Source organism: Labrus mixtus, chromosome 14, assembly GCF_963584025.1.
Source record: "Labrus mixtus chromosome 14, fLabMix1.1, whole genome shotgun sequence".
NCBI lineage: Eukaryota > Metazoa > Chordata > Actinopteri > Labriformes > Labridae > Labrus > Labrus mixtus.
The window spans coordinates 23,553,584-23,572,460 of NC_083625.1; the positions used below are offsets into that span (position 1 = coordinate 23,553,584).

At 43.6% G+C, this 18,877-nt stretch overlaps 1 protein-coding gene across 1 annotated transcript in view; it reads left to right on the forward strand.

The window, feature by feature from the left end:
• The window catches only part of srrm3 (serine/arginine repetitive matrix 3), an 89,278-nt gene that overhangs the window by 50,054 nt on the left and 20,347 nt on the right, over window positions 1-18,877 (forward strand). The window contains exons 3-6 of the mRNA XM_061055914.1: window positions 4,934-5,035; window positions 15,698-15,799; window positions 16,354-16,434; window positions 16,962-17,030. Of these exons, the coding sequence (XP_060911897.1) occupies window positions 4,934-5,035; window positions 15,698-15,799; window positions 16,354-16,434; window positions 16,962-17,030 (354 nt within the window). The remainder of the gene's footprint in view (window positions 1-4,933; window positions 5,036-15,697; window positions 15,800-16,353; window positions 16,435-16,961; window positions 17,031-18,877) is intronic.

The following is an 18,877-nucleotide window of genomic DNA, read 5'->3' on the forward strand; positions in this document are numbered from 1 at the left end:
GACTTTTGGCTTCCATTGATCTGTTGCTTGGAGGAATTTTCTCAAGGTTGTCAACAATGATAAATGCAATGATGCTATGATGTTATGATATCTAATTATTATTATTATTATCTTTGTTTTTGTCTCGTCTTATTATTTTTACTATTATTATGAAGAGTATTATTAGTATTACTGTTAGGATTGTTTTTCTTGTTTTTGCTTTGTTTTTCTGTGTATGCCTGGAGGCCTATGTATGCAGACATGCATGTATGTATGTGTTCATGTTGGTGGAGGGAAGGGATATACTGACATTCTGTGTACAGTTTGTTGATCGTTGTATACCCACCCCAAATAAAAAGATGATAAAAAAATAATAATAACATCTGCAGAGACACCATTTGGATTGTAAGAGATGTGAGCGGTCTGGATCTTATTAAAAGAGCCTCGAAGGCCGGCGCAAATAACTATCTCTGCACTGATGGAGGTTTTCCTGCGAGCCAAAGCCTGCGTCATAAGACGATAAGCCTGGGTCCTATAAGACTGGAAATTGGAGGGGAAGCATCTCGGGGACAATGACCCATTTAATACGTTGTCACTGGAGGGCTCACAAGGCAATATGGTGGGTTCATGGTAGACAAAACAGCTTCAAATGATGTGTTAGAGAGAGGGCGAGCAATCAGACAGAGTGGAGATAGAAGATTCTGCTCCAGCCATTGATCTGCTTACACTGTGGGGGAGGTGAAGAGGTCGGCTTTATAAAGTAAAAGAAAGGTGTTCTCTTTTCTCTGTGTTCCCTGTAGTACCTGTTATCTAACCAGAGAATCTATAACTATAGAAAGAAACCATTGAAAATCCTCCACTGGAGAGTTAAAGTATTTCACTCTGGCACTCGAGGTCGTTTTAATTCTTCACCTGAAATAGAAACGTGGGGGTGTTCTCCCTGTGTTCCCACGGCCCGTTCAATCTCACTAACTGCATTGGCATCGCCGTGCGTCTGTACTTTTTGCAGAGAGATTGATTGCTGCAGAGTTTCAGAAGTGTACAGCAGCGCCCGGGGATGACTTCAGGAGAAAGAAAGAAAAAAAAAAGCTCTTCAGACATCAAATGTAGAAACATCGACACACACGTTTAAACACCCACATGCACGCCTCAAACATCGGCACGTCCTCGTCAAATCAATGACGATCAGTCAAAGGAGGGTCTCTGGGCCACAGCTATTCATTTCCCCACGTGGTGAGTTAACAGAGGGGGATATACGGGTGCTACGAGGTGTCTAATTACTCCAATCAGGTTCTTTAATCGTGGTGATTTTTCATGGTTTGGGTGGCGGGGAGTTCCCTCGCTCTGATCAATGTCCCCCGTCTCTCTTTCTCTCCACCAGAATCACTGGGATTCTGCTCGCTGTGGGCAATGGGCCTGGGCTAAATGGCTTTCTTTCGGATCCACTTGACTAGCTCAGTCCCCCCTCATACACACACACTCACACAAATGTAAATACACAAGTGTCACGCTCAGTTTAACATTCATTACAATTACAATTGGGCGTTGCTCAGAGTGACCGCTGCTGCCCGCCCCTCCTCTGCTCTGTGTCGGGGCAGAGCAGATGTCGTGTTATTCAGACAGCAGCTACCTTTACAGCTGCAGGAAGTGCTGATTAAATGTGCAGAGCAGAGGTGTGTTGTTTCAGAGCGCTCGTCCAAAAGGCTTCTGACAAACATCCAATATGTGTCCCTTTTTGCACAAACAGGTTTTAAAAAGATCCCATGAAGTCTGAATAGAGTTTTATTTATTGTTTCTGTACCACTTGTGTCTTGTTCATCATCTAAATACCAGTGTTTGGATACGAATTACAACATTTCTCTCATAGACATTGCTAAGGATCTTTTAGGGTTTGTCTTGGAAAACAGAAATGTTGATGACACATTTAAACCCCATTTCCTGCAAGCGGTTCAGTTCAGTTCAGTACAACACGCCTGGTACCAAAATGTTTCATGTTTTCATTTTTCCCAAAGCAAACCTGCGAGCTAACTCTAGCCTAACCCTTTTCATTTGTGCTCCTATCCCGTTTTGTTCCCTTGGAGTCGTAACAATGCTGAGCTTTTTATGAGGAGAGTCCAATCTGCCCATTCACTGATTGTGATGGTGTTTTGATGTCAAATACCTGTCAATATATTTGTCCTTTCTTCTTTGTGTTCTTTACACACACACACACAACAGCAGCAGACAGAGGTGATAACGGAGGTCTCTCTAAGCTCTACGTAATAGGCTGGATCACTTGAAGCACAGCAACATCCACCTGTTATCTATCTTTTTTATCAAACAACATTCAAGCACAAACTTTAAAGACATTGTTTTATAATCAAAACAGTACATTTCTGCTGAAATGGAACAAAATCTAACACTTTGACATAAATAAATTGTATAAAAAAAAAAGATAAAAAGAGACGTTGAAAAAGCATTGAAATTACTACAAGAAAGAATAAGGGTCCTATTTAAGGCCAATCAAGAATGTATTTCCTGTCATGCATTTAAGAGACTTCTGTTGTAACCCACTTCCATATAGTTCCAAGTTGGGTTTTTTATGTAAAACTTGAACTGGATTGGTTAATTAGGGCAATATTTGTTGCTGTTTAATGTCAACTCTAATGCCCATGAGTTTGGTTAGTTTAGTTCTAGTCCCAAACTGTCAGAAACTTCAGGAGTTTTTTGTCAGTAGATCTCTGAAGGTGACTTTGACGACTATTCACCGGACTCCTGCAGGTATTCAGCTGCTTTCTTACAACCCGTACTGCTGAACCCCAGGCTCTGTGTCTAAGCAGCACCACTGCTGGGCAAACACTCTCTGACTTTGTTTTGAAAGTCAGACCGATCAAAAAAGAACCAAATATTGCTGTGCTTCCTGCTGCGAAGCCGTGTGGAGCCTCTGAATGGAGATTCACTCAGCGAGAGAGCAAAGAGAAGAGGAGGAAAGCGGAAACTCTGGAGGTTACATGTCAACAGAGGCTTTAGCTTCTCAAGCTGTGACCCTTCTTTTCACGCTTTAGCTGGAGTGTCAACAGAGGTAGCTGCAGGTGCTAACATCCTCTCCATCATCAGCACAATGTGAAGGAGAAAGCCCTACAGCCTTAGCGTCTGATTGGTCAGCGCTTACTCGATTAAAAGTATCCTCTCTGAGCCTTTCTCCTTCAATCCACTACACAACAACCGAGAGCTTGTAGAACCGCTTGTCGACTAAGCAGCTGGTGGACGGTGACACTTCTTGTGCCGTGTGTGAAAAACCATGAATTTAAAGTGTGCGTTTGAGGCCCGCTCCATTGTGCTGAGTTGACAGCTTCTGGGCTGAGAGATTGCCGTACAGCAGGACCTGATGGTGCTGTCACACCGGCTGGCTGGCTGGCTGGCTCCTTCTTCTTCTTCTTCTTTGCTGTTGGGCCATCTTCCAAGCTCCGCTCTCCATCTCACTCCTCCTAATCTCATTCTCTGCACCATCAATGTGCTGACAGCTCTGAAAACATGGTCGCTGCTATATTTACTCCGTGGGGAGCGAAACACTCGTCAGATTAATGCCATTTACATGCTGAAATTAGCCACTGGCTAAATTATAATCCAGTTTAGAGAACTAAGCTAAGAGAAGTGAAGAATCTGTTGCCAAGTAAAGAATCTGTTTCAGCACTGAGCCATGGACAGTTCCCCTGCACTTTACATTGAGCAGTTCCACAGTGCGTTCAATAGTGGGCGCTCTTTCTGCCCTCCAAGCCTCATTGCCGGTGATATGAATTCCTACCAAATACATTAAATCAGTATGATGAGACTCAGGGGAAGGCTTCACTGTGACTGTGGTCCATTTTTAACCACGGGTAATTAGTGAATCTATATCCGAACATAGTCATGGCTACCCTCACCCACACTCTTGTTGTTGAAGTTGATACAAACACCACAGTACATTATTAATGGCTGACGCTTCCAGTCAGTCTAACTCTGTGATGTCTGGCTCCTGGCCACATTTTCACAGCTTTATTAATTCTCTCCTCTTTCCCCTCTTCCTCCTCCTCCTCCGTCCTCTCCTCTTCCTTCATGTTCCTCTGCCTCTGTAGCTCATTACATCCCATTACCGCAACCCCTGGCAGAGTGTGGAGACCGTGTGAATACACCAGGAGACCCTGTACTGTCAAGTTAACTAACCTATGAGAATGTGCAGAACAGCCCAGGACAGATGCTACTTGTTCAGACAGGCTGGTGGAGTTATTACTGTCTGGCAGAGCGTTTGACAGAGGTTACTTATGTTGTTCACAAATTGACAGGATGCAACCAAAAGCTGTTTGCGTTCACAATATTAGCAGAGTTTGATTCATTCATCATCCACTATTCAGCAAATAAGATCTTATTATATGATCAGAGTAAAACCGACCGTTTCCTCACACCCTCTGACAGCTACAATACAGCAGAAAAGTGGAAAGAGAGACTGTTTTTCTCAGTGAGAAACTGTGAATATGAATATTAATGCAACACAGACATTAATTTCTTTCATGTGCCACTGCAGCAGTCTGCAATATTCTGTGTGTCAGCTCGCTGAAAGCTCCTCACGCTGCCCCACAGATGCTCTCCGCTCAGTGAGTTACAGTGCTCTGCTCACAGAATAAAACATGACACGCAGCCCGGGCATGAACAAGGAACCCGCCGGGGTCAGGGGAGGGTTGGCGGTGACTCATCATCATTCAGCTAAGCCAAATCTTTGGTTCGGGCGCGGTCAGAAGATGGTCTTTTGTTCCATTTGTCCGGACTCTGTGTGATTGTTGGGGGGTGACATGGCTCCTTCACAGTCATCTGGCAGTGATGACGGATGACAGTTTCCCCTGAATGAGCCCCTGCTGCCGTCAAACCTGCAGATAATTGATGATATATGTTTGTCAGTTTTTGTCTGTATTAACTGTTCTGTGTTTGATTCCGTCCTCAGGTACACAGAAGAAGAGATCCGACAGAAAGTGAGCACATTCAGACAGATGCTGATGGACAAAGAGGGGGTCATTACCAGAGAGGGCTCACACACACAACCAGGGTACGTTGATTTATTTTCTTATTCTCAGTTATATTTGAACGAAGTATGATTCTTGTAATGGGTGTATTGCAAGAAACGCTGCTGTCTTTTTTTTTTGTCAGAAAATGATCTGTTATCATGATCAGACAATAAACATATTTCTGGACCACAATCACTGATGCATTCATGTGTTCATCACTTTTATGTTCAAGCTGCTGAGCTTGGGAATTCCCTGCAGGGATCGAAGAAGTGTAAACTTCAATCTTTATCTTTAATGTTCAATCTTAGAGGAGTTTAATCTTTACCGATAAGCTTTTTCATAATTAGTCTACATCCTCAAAGTACCTCGTCTTAGTGAAGTTAGTGAGAAGCAGTAATGCACTCTGCCATACTGCATGATTTTCTAAATTATCTGAAGCTTGTGATGCAATGGGAGGAGGGCCAGATGAAAATAAGGTCTGTTTGAAGTGTCGGTGAAAGTGCCAAGCTTCATGGGCATCAGGAGGTAAAAATAAACACATCAGTCAGGCTTCATGCTGCACGGCACCGAACCAAACATGGTGCAAGGTGATGAAAGAGTGAACCTTGCCAAATGTCTGAATATTAAAACCATCTACTCCTCAATGTTTTCAAATATACATAATGTGTTCTCCTTCTGTCACGTGGACTTTGTTTAAATTCTGCTTCTGCGTCTTCACTCTTCAGACAACCCCCCCCCCCCCCCCCCCCCCCGAAATGAAGTTACAGAACCTTATGATGTATTAATGGATGCATTATCCTTTATGGATATGATGCTACAAAAAAGAGAAGTTTCTAATAATTATAACAAAGTGTGTTTTAAAGGCCCAATATGTATCTCTGACACCTAGTGTTTAAAATGGGTACTGCAGTCCATATTCAAAACATTGTAGAGAGCTGTTCCCCCCCCCCCCCCCTCCTCTCTAGAGTTGATCCTCACACAGGTTGCCATGTGGTGGACACTGAAGCTTCAGTGTTTATCCAGCTCTGCATCGGTCTGTAAACCTTTCTGTGTTCTAACCTCTCTCCATTTTTCAAAAGCATCTCCAATATTGATCCTAGTTTGAGCACGTTTCTGCTCGTGGAGCTTATTAGAAACATGCAGAGGCTTTTTAGGTCGGGTACAATCACTTCTATCTGAACCACTTCTCTTGCCCGCTTCCATCGCTGCAACACCTGTTGGTTTGACCTGATAACTGCTCTCATATCTGGCAAACCGAGGGGCGTCCAAAACGGCCGTATGGGGGTGTCTTAAAACCGCCTACCTTCTCTGGTCCAAACAAATCCAGAGCATTCAGGACCAGAATCTAAAGTTAGAAGGAGGACATACTGACTGCTGCATTGTTGTCAGAGAAGCCAGCACTTCAACATAACATGTTTCCTTAATGTCTGATCATATAGTAAGATCACTTTATCATTTCACTCACTACATATCTTACTGATTGGACCTTTAAATAATGTTTTTTGGGAGTTTGTTCCAGCATAAAAACTGGAGTTGGCTGTGGCTCTGTGGTAGAGTTGGTTGTCTCTCAACCAGAAGATCCCCAGCTCCTGCAGCCACATGTGGAAGTATCCTTAGCAGACTCTGCTATCAGTGTCTGAATGTGTAGGTATGACCTGAGGTGTCAAAGTGTTTTGAGTAGTCAGAAGACGAGAAAAGCGCTATGTAAGTTTACTATTAACCAAACTGAACGCTGCCTCTCCATGTTTGGTTCTGACTCTGGAGACAGAAAGCAGACCTGCAATAATAAAGCAACAGGGGTATGTTGAAAAATAATGTCTGAGAGGCAGGGAGCCAGTGTAAAGACCTCAGAACTGGAGTGATCTGTTAAAGTTATGGTCTTAGTAAGGACTACAGCCGCAGCGTTCTGACTCAAAAGCAATTGTCTGATTGATTTTTTAGGGAGACGAGTAAAGAGTTACTGTGATCGAGTCTGAAGATAAATGCATGGACGTCTTTTTTTAAGTCCTGCTGGGACGTAAACCCTTTCAGGTCTATTTCCATGACTACACACAGATTTGGTGCATGGTCAGTGATGTTCAGTGTTAATGACTGAAGCTGCATGCTGACTTTTCAATTCTCCTTCTTGGATCCAAAAACAATTACCTCAGTTTTGTCTTTGTTTAAGTGAAGAAAATGATGATATCCACTCAGTGATTGGTTCAATGCATCCACTGAGCGCTTGTAGAGCCATGGTCCCCTGGTAAAGATAGAAGTTAACATCTGTCATTGATTTCAAGAGGTTATGACAAATGGCCTGCCCGTTTAATAAAGTCTTCAGGCGGGCGGTTCAGAAGAATATGAGCCTTAATTATAAAGTGCAATAAATTGAATTTGAATCCTTTGCTTTTGACTGATAATGCCTCCCTCGGACTGCAAAGAGATTGGTTAGACCCCTGTGCTCTGAAAATAATCAGCAGCATTTTAAAAGTCTATTCTGAACTCTGCTGGAAGCCAATGAGGCGAAGATTGGCATGATAATTGTCAATTTGTTTAGCGTTGAGCCTCGCTGTAGCTCTGAGCGCGAGGTGGGAGGGAGAGCAGCTCATCTGAGGGCAGCAGAGATGGAATTAAAATCAAAATAAATTATTGAATGAGACACACACACACACACACACACACACACACACACACACACACACACACACACACACACAAACACACACACTCATAAAGTCTGCAGCTTCAGCCAAACACAAAAAAGGAACAGCAGCAGGACGTAGGTGTGTCGGCCCTCCTGACTCAGTGAGTGTGTGTGTGTGTGTGTGAGTGTGTGTTTGTGTGTGTGTAAGTGATGGAGAGAGGCAGCGTGGTGTCGGTGATGTGACCTGCTGTCTGTAAACTAATGACTGCTAATGACGCCGATGCTTCCTGTCTCACAGACAGAACTAATGATGCTGCCTGCCCCTGCTCATCAGCCGGGGTCTGACATTTCACCAGACCACGCTGTAACCAGGGGGAAGAAGAGGAGGAGGAGGAGGAGGAGGAGGGGGGTGGGTTTACAGAGGATGATTATGCTCAGTAGGACAAATATATCAAACATTTGTGAGATAAATGTGAGAGTAGAGAGAGCTTTGTTTGTTTTGATGTCACATTGGTTTCCTCTCAAGGGCACTCTGAGTCGGGTCAATTTGGGATGTCAGGCTTACCTCAATTTCTGCAACTTTCCCTCTCCGGAAAGGCCTTGATGTGGAAAATTGGAGAAGGTTGTAATTTGCAGGGTTGTTATCCCCCCCAAGTCCCCTTCACACACAACAAACGGCAAACACACACTAACAGAACTACACTTACCACTAGACCTCTTCTCCTCTGCATTCCTCTGCTCAAAATCAAGAAATGATGCCCAAATAAGTGCCTTAATTATTACTAACTGACAGCAGCAATCACCAGTTCACCAATCCCTCACCTTAAAGGGGACATATGAAGAAATAAAACGTTTACAGTGTTTTTGCACATATATTTGGTTGACCAGAGTATATACTGACCCACAAAATGTGAAATAAGACCATCCAGTCCTCTGTTTATGGTCTACTAATGTCTCGAGAGGTAAAGGGACTTAGACAAGGGAACTAGGGGTGGTTGGGTTTCTGCAGCACCTTGTGAAATCAGGCACAATTAAGACCATCAGCTAGATGATACCCCAGAAACTGAGTGAGGGAGCGTTCCATTATGAACAGAAGTGGACAGTCAACCGTCACCCTCACTGCTCTGTTAATTTACTGGACTGTAAATATTAATGGACCAAGCCTGAGTGACGTTACTCATCTGTCCTGCAGGGGGCGCTGGAGTCCCATCGATGGCGGTCTCCATGCTGGAAATGCCGTCTCCAGCTTTCAGTTGTTAAGTTGGCTTAGAGTGGTTTCACACTAGGGACTCCGGCCTGGATCTGAGTATGCTTGAACCCAAAGTCCAGTTCATTTGATCTGTGAGAACACAAACAAACCGTACTCAGGTAGATGTGAACGCAACCGTGCTCAAAGGAAGTGGACCGCTACATGACATCATTCTAAACGGCTCCTGTCGCTTTAAGAACCGACGTATCTGTGCAGCACGGGCCCGTTTCGTCCTCTGAGCAGGATGGACTCACCGCGCGAGTGGTTGCCATGGTTGCTTCTTCTTCTTCCTGCTTCTTACGTTTGCTCAGCTGGGAGGTTTTATTCAGATGCTATCTTTTCCACAGGGGACTATTACTGTTGACAGGCTGGGTCCCTTTCGACTGTAACGCTCGTACACACAGGCAATAAAAACGCCCGCAGTAGCATGGATGTGCTATAGCTCATAACTCTGTTTACCAAGGCCCCACATTGATTTCCTGCAGAATGGATGGGAAAGCAGAGAGAAGTGAGAAGGAATGCGGTGTGTAAAGCCTCTAAGAGATATTCAGGCTTACACGCCAAGGCGGTACGATCAGTGCCGGATCAATGAGAGAGTTAAGCCTGAGCTCCAGTCAGCCGGTCAATATCCAATGAAATGCCTGAGACAGTGTTTCTTCATTAGCATATTGGAATATATCTCAATTCAATAAGAATTGATCCTTACCTTTCAGCAAATGTACAGAAATCTAATCTGGGAGCGACCAGAACATCAGAGTTGTTCCCCATGATCACACAATTGATTAGATCAGCTGTAACCTCCAGTCAGGTGAATCCTTCATCTTTATACGACCCCCTTGAAGCCAGATTGTCAGACTTAGGAGTAATTGATCAATAAGAAGTTACAGCTCTCTATAGATCAACATATCTGGGCCTTCAGTAGCAGACTGCCTGTCTGAACAGGGATGACTTTCAGTGCTTTGTGCTGCAGCCCTGAGGAGAGACTTGGCCACAGTCCATCACTGCCAAGGCCCCGGGGAGAGGAGCTGAATCAGGGAGCCTCTTACCGCACCAGGGCACCATTAAGTATAGGGACACCCACTCGTCTGCCTAACAGGGACAACCGAACTGGACAGATGTCTCTGGCTTATTGGAGCATGGCTTCAATTTAGAGATTAGAGACAGGATGGGGAATAAGTTGATTCATCACCAATGACTAAGCAGGGGGACCACTCGATCGTTTCCATTGTTGTTAATTGCTCTTTTTGGCAGTGAGCTTCACTCATGCACCCACAGGGACGCCATTGTAAGCCAGCAGACACAAAGACTGGTGGCTTCCATGAAATATGCTCTTAAAAGGCCGACTTGAGATTTCAAATGAAAATTCAACAAATCTGGTCAACAAAGAAGTTACAGTACCCTAGTGGTTAGTGCGCGCGCGCTCCGTGTACAGAGGTCATAGTCCCTCAGGAACAAAACCTCAAAAAAGATACCATAAAAAAGAAAAGGTCATGTCATGGATTTCCATCTTTCTTTTTGCTGAAGTAGTCTTTGTGCCATTCAACAAATGTACAGAAGTCTAAAGGAATAAACACCTTGAAAGCAGTGAAGAATAAAAGCTTTGGTTACTTTAGCCTTTCTTCCTTTCTCTATGAAAAGTTCAGCATGTTTCTGAAGTTTACAAACCAGGTCCTGTGAACTACAGTTTCCTTACAGTCTCAATTCTTTAGTGTGTTTTTAGACTGTATTGTCATATACTAGGGTTGTATTGTGGGTTGTCTTAATGTTTTTTGTTGTCTGTGCCACCACCGCCAAAGAGCTGCTAAACTACTGCTTTTCAAAACAATGTCAATAAAGATCTACCTATCCATCCATCATCCATCCATCCATCCATCATGCATCCATCCATCCATCCATCATGCATCCATCCATCCATCCATCCATCATGCATCCATCCATCCATCCATTCATCCATCCATCATCCATCCATCCATCCATCCATGCATCCATCCATCCATCCATCATGCATCCATCCATCCATCCATCCATCATCCATCCATCCATCCATTCATCCATCCATCCATCATCCATCCATCCATCCATCCATGCATCCATTCATCCATCCATCCATCATGCATCCATCCATCCATCCGCCCGCCTGCCCATCCATCTATCCATCCATGCAACCATCCATCCATGCATCCATCTATCCATCCATCCATCCATCCGTCCGCCCGCCTGTCCATCTATCCATCCATGCAACCATCCATCCATTCATCCATCCATCCATCCATTCGTCCATCCATCCATCCAACCACCCATCCATCCATCCATCCAACCATCCATCCATCCATGCATCCATGCATCCATCTATCCATCCATCCATCCGCCCATCCATCCATCCATCCATCCAACCATCCATCCATCCATCCATCCACCCATCCATCCATGCATCCATCTATCCATCCATCATCCATCCACCCGTCCATCTATCCATCCATGCAACCATCCATCCATTCATCTGTCCATCCATCTATCTATCTATCTATCTATCTACCATCCATCTATCCATCCATCCATCCATCCATCCATCCATGCATCCTCCGTGTTCCCGGGCCCATAGACTTTACACTTAGAGTCGCAATCTCGTTGCTCACATTGGCGTCAACAACAACAAAAAAACTGATAATCTTATATAAGAAACTTTTCCATGTTGATTGACATGTTGACAAAAACATCAAAAAAGATTAACAGAGGCTGAAACATTTTGAACTTAGCTCATGGGAAAAATTAATGTTTTGGTTGAATTATGACCGTATGCAGAGTTTTAATGTCCCATTTAAAGGTTGTGACTGATCATGCATCCATCCATCCATCCATCATGCATCCATCCATCCATCCATTCATCCATCCATCATCCATCCATCCATCCATCCATGCATCCATCCATCCATCCATCATGCATCCATCCATCCATCCATCCATCATCCATCCATCCATCCATCCATTCATCCATCCATCCATCATCCATCCATCCATCCATCCATGCATCCATTCATCCATCCATCCATCATGCATCCATCCATCCATCCGCCCGCCTGCCCATCCATCTATCCATCCATGCAACCATCCATCCATGCATCCATCTATCCATCCATCCATCCATCCGTCCGCCCGCCTGTCCATCTATCCATCCATGCAACCATCCATCCATTCATCCATCCATCCATCCATTCGTCCATCCATCCATCCAACCACCCATCCATCCATCCATCCAACCATCCATGCATCCATGCATCCATCTATCCATCCATCCATCCGCCCATCCATCCATCCATCCATCCAACCATCCATCCATCCATCCATCCACCCATCCATCCATGCATCCATCTATCCATCCATCATCCATCCACCCGTCCATCTATCCATCCATGCAACCATCCATCCATTCATCTGTCCATCCATCTATCTATCTATCTATCTATCTACCATCCATCTATCCATCCATCCATCCATCCATCCATCCATGCATCCTCCGTGTTCCCGGGCCCATAGACTTTACACTTAGAGTCGCAATCTCGTTGCTCACATTGGCGTCAACAACAACAAAAAAACTGATAATCTTATATAAGAAACTTTTCCATGTTGATTGACATGTTGACAAAAACATCAAAAAAGATTAACAGAGGCTGAAACATTTTGAACTTAGCTCATGGGAAAAATTAATGTTTTGGTTGAATTATGACCGTATGCAGAGTTTTAATGTCCCATTTAAAGGTTGTGACTGTTAGTTTAGAGAATGTGAGGACTGTTAGGACGGCCGAAACAATTTAGAAAAACTTAGGCTTAACAATAATTCACCAATTTTATTAAACTCCTGTGACCTATGATATATCCACACTGTTGTTGTTGCTTAACTCAAATTAACATGACTTTTGTAGTTTCAGTGTATCTGTGTTGTGGTGTGTGTGTGTGTGGAGCTCGAACACTTCTCTGTGTATGTGTATAGAGGCGACTTTTATTGAGGTAAGGTAGCGGTGCTTTGCTGGGAATTGGCGTCCCTGCTGTGCCCAGTGGTGCTCAGCCAATTAAGGGCTATGTTTCCCTCATCTCCTCCTAGCTGAGCAATGGGCCTGAGCGCTGTTCAAATCCTTTAAACACCGGATCTCCTGACATTTTGCACCATCTCAATTTCAAAACACTACCCCAGGTTCAGGTTGAGGTAACTTTATTTGCACCCTTAGGTAAATTTGGTTGCAGAGAAACAACATAGAGAATACATTACAGTTTTTCTCAGTCGCTTTGGTACATTTCTCAGATCAGAATTGAAATTCTCAAAACTACTTGTTCAATCTTCACATCATTGTGTCACTTGTGCACATCAAAAACGCAGTTTCTCATTTCTTTGAACAAGTTGCAAATGCTTTGGTACATCCATGCAAATGATTATGTACAATTCTCTGCTGTTTCCTACATTATCAATTGCTTATGTCATGTTGATCAAAATGTATTATAATGGGTCTCTGTTGAATAGTCTCACCCCCCGCAACATCTAGGCATTAGTTCATCGCATAAGTCTTTACATGCAAAATGGTTGAACAAGTTGTCACAATATATCAAGCATATTTCTATACATTTCCATTAGACTCATCTCATGAACCATCAACTGGCAAGTATATATATAGCCGGAGCACAACACAATGTTACAATGTCTGACAATGGAAGGACAAGGAATTGGACGGGGTCAACAGCCAGAGAGAAGAAGAAGAGGAAGAGGAGTGAGGCTGCGTGGCGGAGGAGCTGGGAGGCAAAACAGAGGAAGAGGCAGAAGAGGCCGAGGACATATGCGCGTTCCTGATGAGATAAGAGCCACACTTGTAGACCACATTCTCAATCATGGGCTTACAATGGCAGGGTGCAGCCAAATGTTGGGAGAACAACTGGAAATACTGGAAAGTATATGATCTCCATCCACATACACAGATGACCCTTCTGGCTGCCATGGATGCAGCGTGTGATGACATCACAGCAGATGCCTGCAGAGGCTGGATAAGACACTCTAAAAGATTCTTTCCACGCTGCATCGCAAGAGAAGATATTCGTTGTGATGTGGATGAGAATTTGTGGCCCAACAGACAAGAAGGTCAGGAGGTGTAGGAAGACTGCACTGTAATTCCTACAGCACTGCATGTACAGTTTTCCCTAAGGAGATTGTCCTATGTTCACATTTCTACTTTTGTTTTTTTCTTTGTGCTATGCAGTGCTGTCTTTTCCTTTCTGTATCGCAATGACATGGTCTGTCAACAAATTACAGTACAAACAGTAAAAGCGTAAATGTGAATCTTGTCCAGTCTCTTGCAATCAATCTCCCACATACACTAAGGTGTAACTTACAATTTACAATAATTGTCATCAGAACTTTAGCCATAGTTTATATCAGAACACCCCTCAAGAGTACACTGTTATATTGACAACATGACTAAGCAATTTGACTGTCTTATCCGTACACAATGACACAAGGACTTGTCATTCTGATGGCACTGACATGTTCATTGACATAGATATTTACTTTTGAGAGATGAACTAAGGATTTTGAGCAAGAGACTGGCTTTTGCAGGTAATCCACAGTGTTTTGCTATTTGTACGAATTGTTTTGAGAAATGCACTTACTGTTTTGCAAATGTCGAGGATGATTCGAGAAATCTACCAAAGCGACTGAGAAAAACTGTAAACATAGAAAGTGCACTCCTCCTGATCTGACCTTAAATGTTCTGTGAGATCATGCCCCATATGTGTTGGATCTTCTTTCTTAGAGATGCACTGAGATGTGTCCGTCTATCACAATAATCCAAACAACCTCTGCATGTATCTCTTTGTTGAAAGCACCATAAAGCCTCGAGCATGACCAGCTGTGTTTGTAACAATACAGGGACGAGACAAGGTCAGAGAGATAGCACTGCATAAAAGAAAAATAATCAGTATGTGGGTTTTTTTATCAGTTTCTTTAGCCCCCATGGAGCCTGCAAGGTCAGATCTGGTGGATCAGAGGAGGCCACATAAAGAGGGGTGGGGGGTAGTCGGGCTGGGAGGATTAGGGAGGAAGCTGCTGCCATCTGTCTGAATAAACAATGCAGTGTGCGTGTGTGTGTGTGTGTGTGTGTGAGAAAGCAGTGGGAAGGTATGAATCCCGCAAGCTGAGCTGTAAGAGTGAGAGAGATGATGATATTCTCACTGCTGGGGTGAGGGAAGATTACTAATGTCTGCATGGAAGTAAAGTCACAAAGAAAAGTGAGAAGTCTAACTTTCATTTTTATATATTACTTGACTTTTGTTGTTGTTTTTTTTGCGTATGGTCTGACACATGATTGACGTCTCCTTCCCATTGAGTTTGCACAGTGAGTGAGACTAACGAATAATCAAGGTGTTGCTTTTTGAAGGCCGGTGTTTCTCGGTGAACAAAGAATCATAAATGATGTGATATGTGTTCAGAGATTTGCACAACTGGGATTTAGGATGATATTTGAGTGAGAACCAATGGAGCTGTGCTCGGAGTTCAGCAGTTTGGAGTCGTGTTGTTGATGCTTGAGCTTCGAGTATTCAGGATTGTGTGCATAATTCCATTTTTTGTGTATAAATGTGGGAAAAAAAGTCCAATTCAAACTTTTTATTGAGCAGATGACGTCACACGTTGTTCAAACTCTGACTTGTTTTCATTCTCAAACATGGGAGAAAAGTCGACATCGTGGGAGTCTTACATCAAAACAAGTCATGAAACAAACATTGCTTTCAGAATCGGGGATCGGCTAAATTGTAATATCAAACATTAACCATTCTTCACTTGCTGTGTTTCAGCGTGAACCACCTGCACTATCATCCCGACCAGTATGAACAGGACCCTGAGGTGGTCGGCTATGAAGACGGAGGCTATGAACATGATTACCATAGTGACAACAGGTGAAGCACATGTTCAAGCACACACACACACACACTCACACACTCACACACTCACACACTTACTGTGTAATGGCTTTGCACTGAGAAGCTCTGACCTCTCAAGTGGTGAATTAAACAAGCCGCCCATTATCTCCTCCACTTGGCCGCCGGGGGTTTCCTTTGAGAATATCCATAAACATGAAATTCATTCCTCCAATCCTGGAGCAGCACTCCAGACGCCCTCGGATAAACAGCCGCTGTTATTTCAGCTCGAGAGTCATAATGTAGATGGTCATTTAGATTGTGCTTTCTGCTTGTGTCAGAAAAAGAAAAAGAATGAGGGTCATTTCCTCTGAGCGATTTCCTGTTTCCTCTCTGCTTTATGTTTGAATTAATATTTTTCGTGTGCCACATTCAATTGAGGAAATGGGAAAATAGACACTCCCCGCCTTGCAGCAAATAACTATAATCAAAAATGTATTCTTTCTGGGAAATGATTATAATAACAATCACTTGTGAATTATTCCCTCTCTTCCTGCTCTCCCTTTCTTGTTTGCTCTCTTTCAACACTTCAGGGTGAAGAGGAAATCAAGCAGCTCTCCGTCCCCTCGACCGAAGAAGAGGAAGAAGAAGAAATCTGGCCGCAGAAGGAGTCGGTGAGTGGAAACAGCTTCCACTGATGAAGTGGTGCACATGGTTTTCTTCTCTTTTTTGCTAGCCTCCTTGACAGAATAATTACGCTGTGATTTTGTAAAACAGAATGGTAATTATTTTGGGGTAAAATTTACAAACGAGCTATTGGATACTGCAATTGTGAAGGGTTGGAATAAATGGTAAATGGACTTGAGCTTGTATATTTATTTTCTAGTCTTCTGATTACTCCAAGTTCTTTCACACCGCAGGTCACACCTACACATTCACACACTGATGATAGAGGCTGCTGAGTAAAGTGACCATCAGTATTAACTCATCCATTCATACACATTGACATGTCGTCGACGAAGCAGCAAATGCAACTTGGGGTTGAGAGCCTTATAAAGAACTCATCTGAGCTGCTATAGGACGACAACACTGACAACAATGAGATGTAATGTAATGCAACAATAACAGACTAAAGAAACAATCTGAGGCTCATGTCGCAGTCAAAGAAATCCATGGAAACTGTTTCTCTCTCTGTCAATAGGTTCGGCAGCTCGTCACCCACTCACAGAGAGAAGAAGAAGAAGAGTGGGAAGAAACACAAGAGAGACAGGTGACTGTTTGCATACAGTACTGTGAGTATGTGTGATTGTGTGTGTGTGTGTGTGTGTGTGTGTGTGTGTGTGTGTGTGTGTGTGTGTGTGTGTGTGCGAGTGTGTGCATACTGTGTGTGTGTGAGTTGCTCTCATAGAGATGAGAAAGAAAGACAAATTACAAAAAGATAAGGTGAGAAGAAAGTCGTGATTTGAGGAAGAAGATAAAAAAAGATGGGAAGTCAAGGGACGTAAAGAAAGAGGAGAAAAGGGGGAAGGAGGACAGAATGATACGTCTAAGAGATGGGAGGTAGTAAGGAAGACAGATGTTAGGAAACAGGAAGGAAGGTGAGAAAATGGTTGAAAGAATAAATCGAAAAAGAGGAGGCAAAGAGCCAAGAGTCAAAAAAAGAGTGAAGAAGAGAGAAGGAAGAAGATATAGAAATAGGAAAAAAAGGAACGGGGGAAAGGTAGAGGGATAAGGGAAAAGATTCAAGGAAGAGAAATGAGAAGGACGGTAAAGAAACAGGAAAGGCAGAGCGATTGTTTGAAGTATAGACAAAGATAAGACAGGAAGATAAAGGAAGGTAAGAAAGACCGAGAGGTAAGAAGGGAAAGGAAAGGAAGAAAGACTAAAAGATATGAAGAAGAGGAAGATAGATGTCACAAGAGATCCGAGAAGAAGGGAAAGGAAGGAAAATCAGTTTACGGAGGGAAGACAGAGATAAAGAAAAGGAGAGGCGGAGGGTAGGGAGACGGACGTGAAGGAATTCAACATAGACAGGACTTAAGGACAAAAGAATAAAAGCAGAAAGACAAGTTAAAAAGAAAGGGACGAGAGCCTTAAATATAAAAAGGGAGAAGAGCTTTGATAAAAGGCAGGAGGGGAAAGGGGACAAAAAGGGAAGGGGGAGGGGGGAGTAAAAAGCATGAGCTCATCAACAAATACTCGTGCAATGCAGTGTGGGATATCATGACAACAATAAGCTCTCTTCGAGCGCTCTCCTCCACCAGTGTCTCTCTTTCTGTATCTGACTTGAGGGGATGGGTGGGGGGGAGGGGGGGGGGGGGGGGCACAGAGCTGAATGTGTTGCTCTAATAACCCAGCCTGTATGGGGGCGCACAACACAAGAAAAATGAGCCTCTCACCAAACTGCTGAGCATCAGTGCACTGCCCCGCTCCTGTTTCCCGCCTCTCATCCATCCACACACACATCTGAGTCTTTCTCATCCTCCATGCTCAGCCCCCCGCCCCCCACGCCCACCCCCCTTGCCTCACGCTAAAGCTGCTCTGCATTGCAGGTACTGTGGATGTATGAATAATGTATAGATGAGGTAGGCAGGGCTCCTCCCCTGAGGAACCCGCCTCCCTTCATGTTCTTGTTGGTCTGATTCTTTTTATGTGCCTTAGGAAGGTAGGTGGAGACGACTTTGATCCTTTCCTTTAAAAATGATTTCCATATATATCTCTACATGTTTAAAGAATCAGCTCCAGGTTGGGCTCGTGCAGAAACTGCTATTCTTTAAATACACACACCGGAAGAATGTGGACTACGGCAAGCTACCCTTTATAGAGATCTAGTTTGGTTCACTAAAAGTAGATTAAAATACTTTCTAAGATGTACAAAAAAATGTACAGAGGATAAAATTAGAATAACAATGAATACTAAAAGGCAAATTTGCAAGAAAAAATATTCCACTTGGCTTTATGCAAGAAATGTACAACAGTGGAAGAACATGCACATCCAAAGCAAAGAGAGCAGGTGCTGAGTCGAGCAGGAGTGTACTCGCACACTGCAGGGCTCCAAATAGTCCAGGTGATTTAATTCACCAGGGTAGTGACTTTTTAAGCAGACCTGCTCTTTAT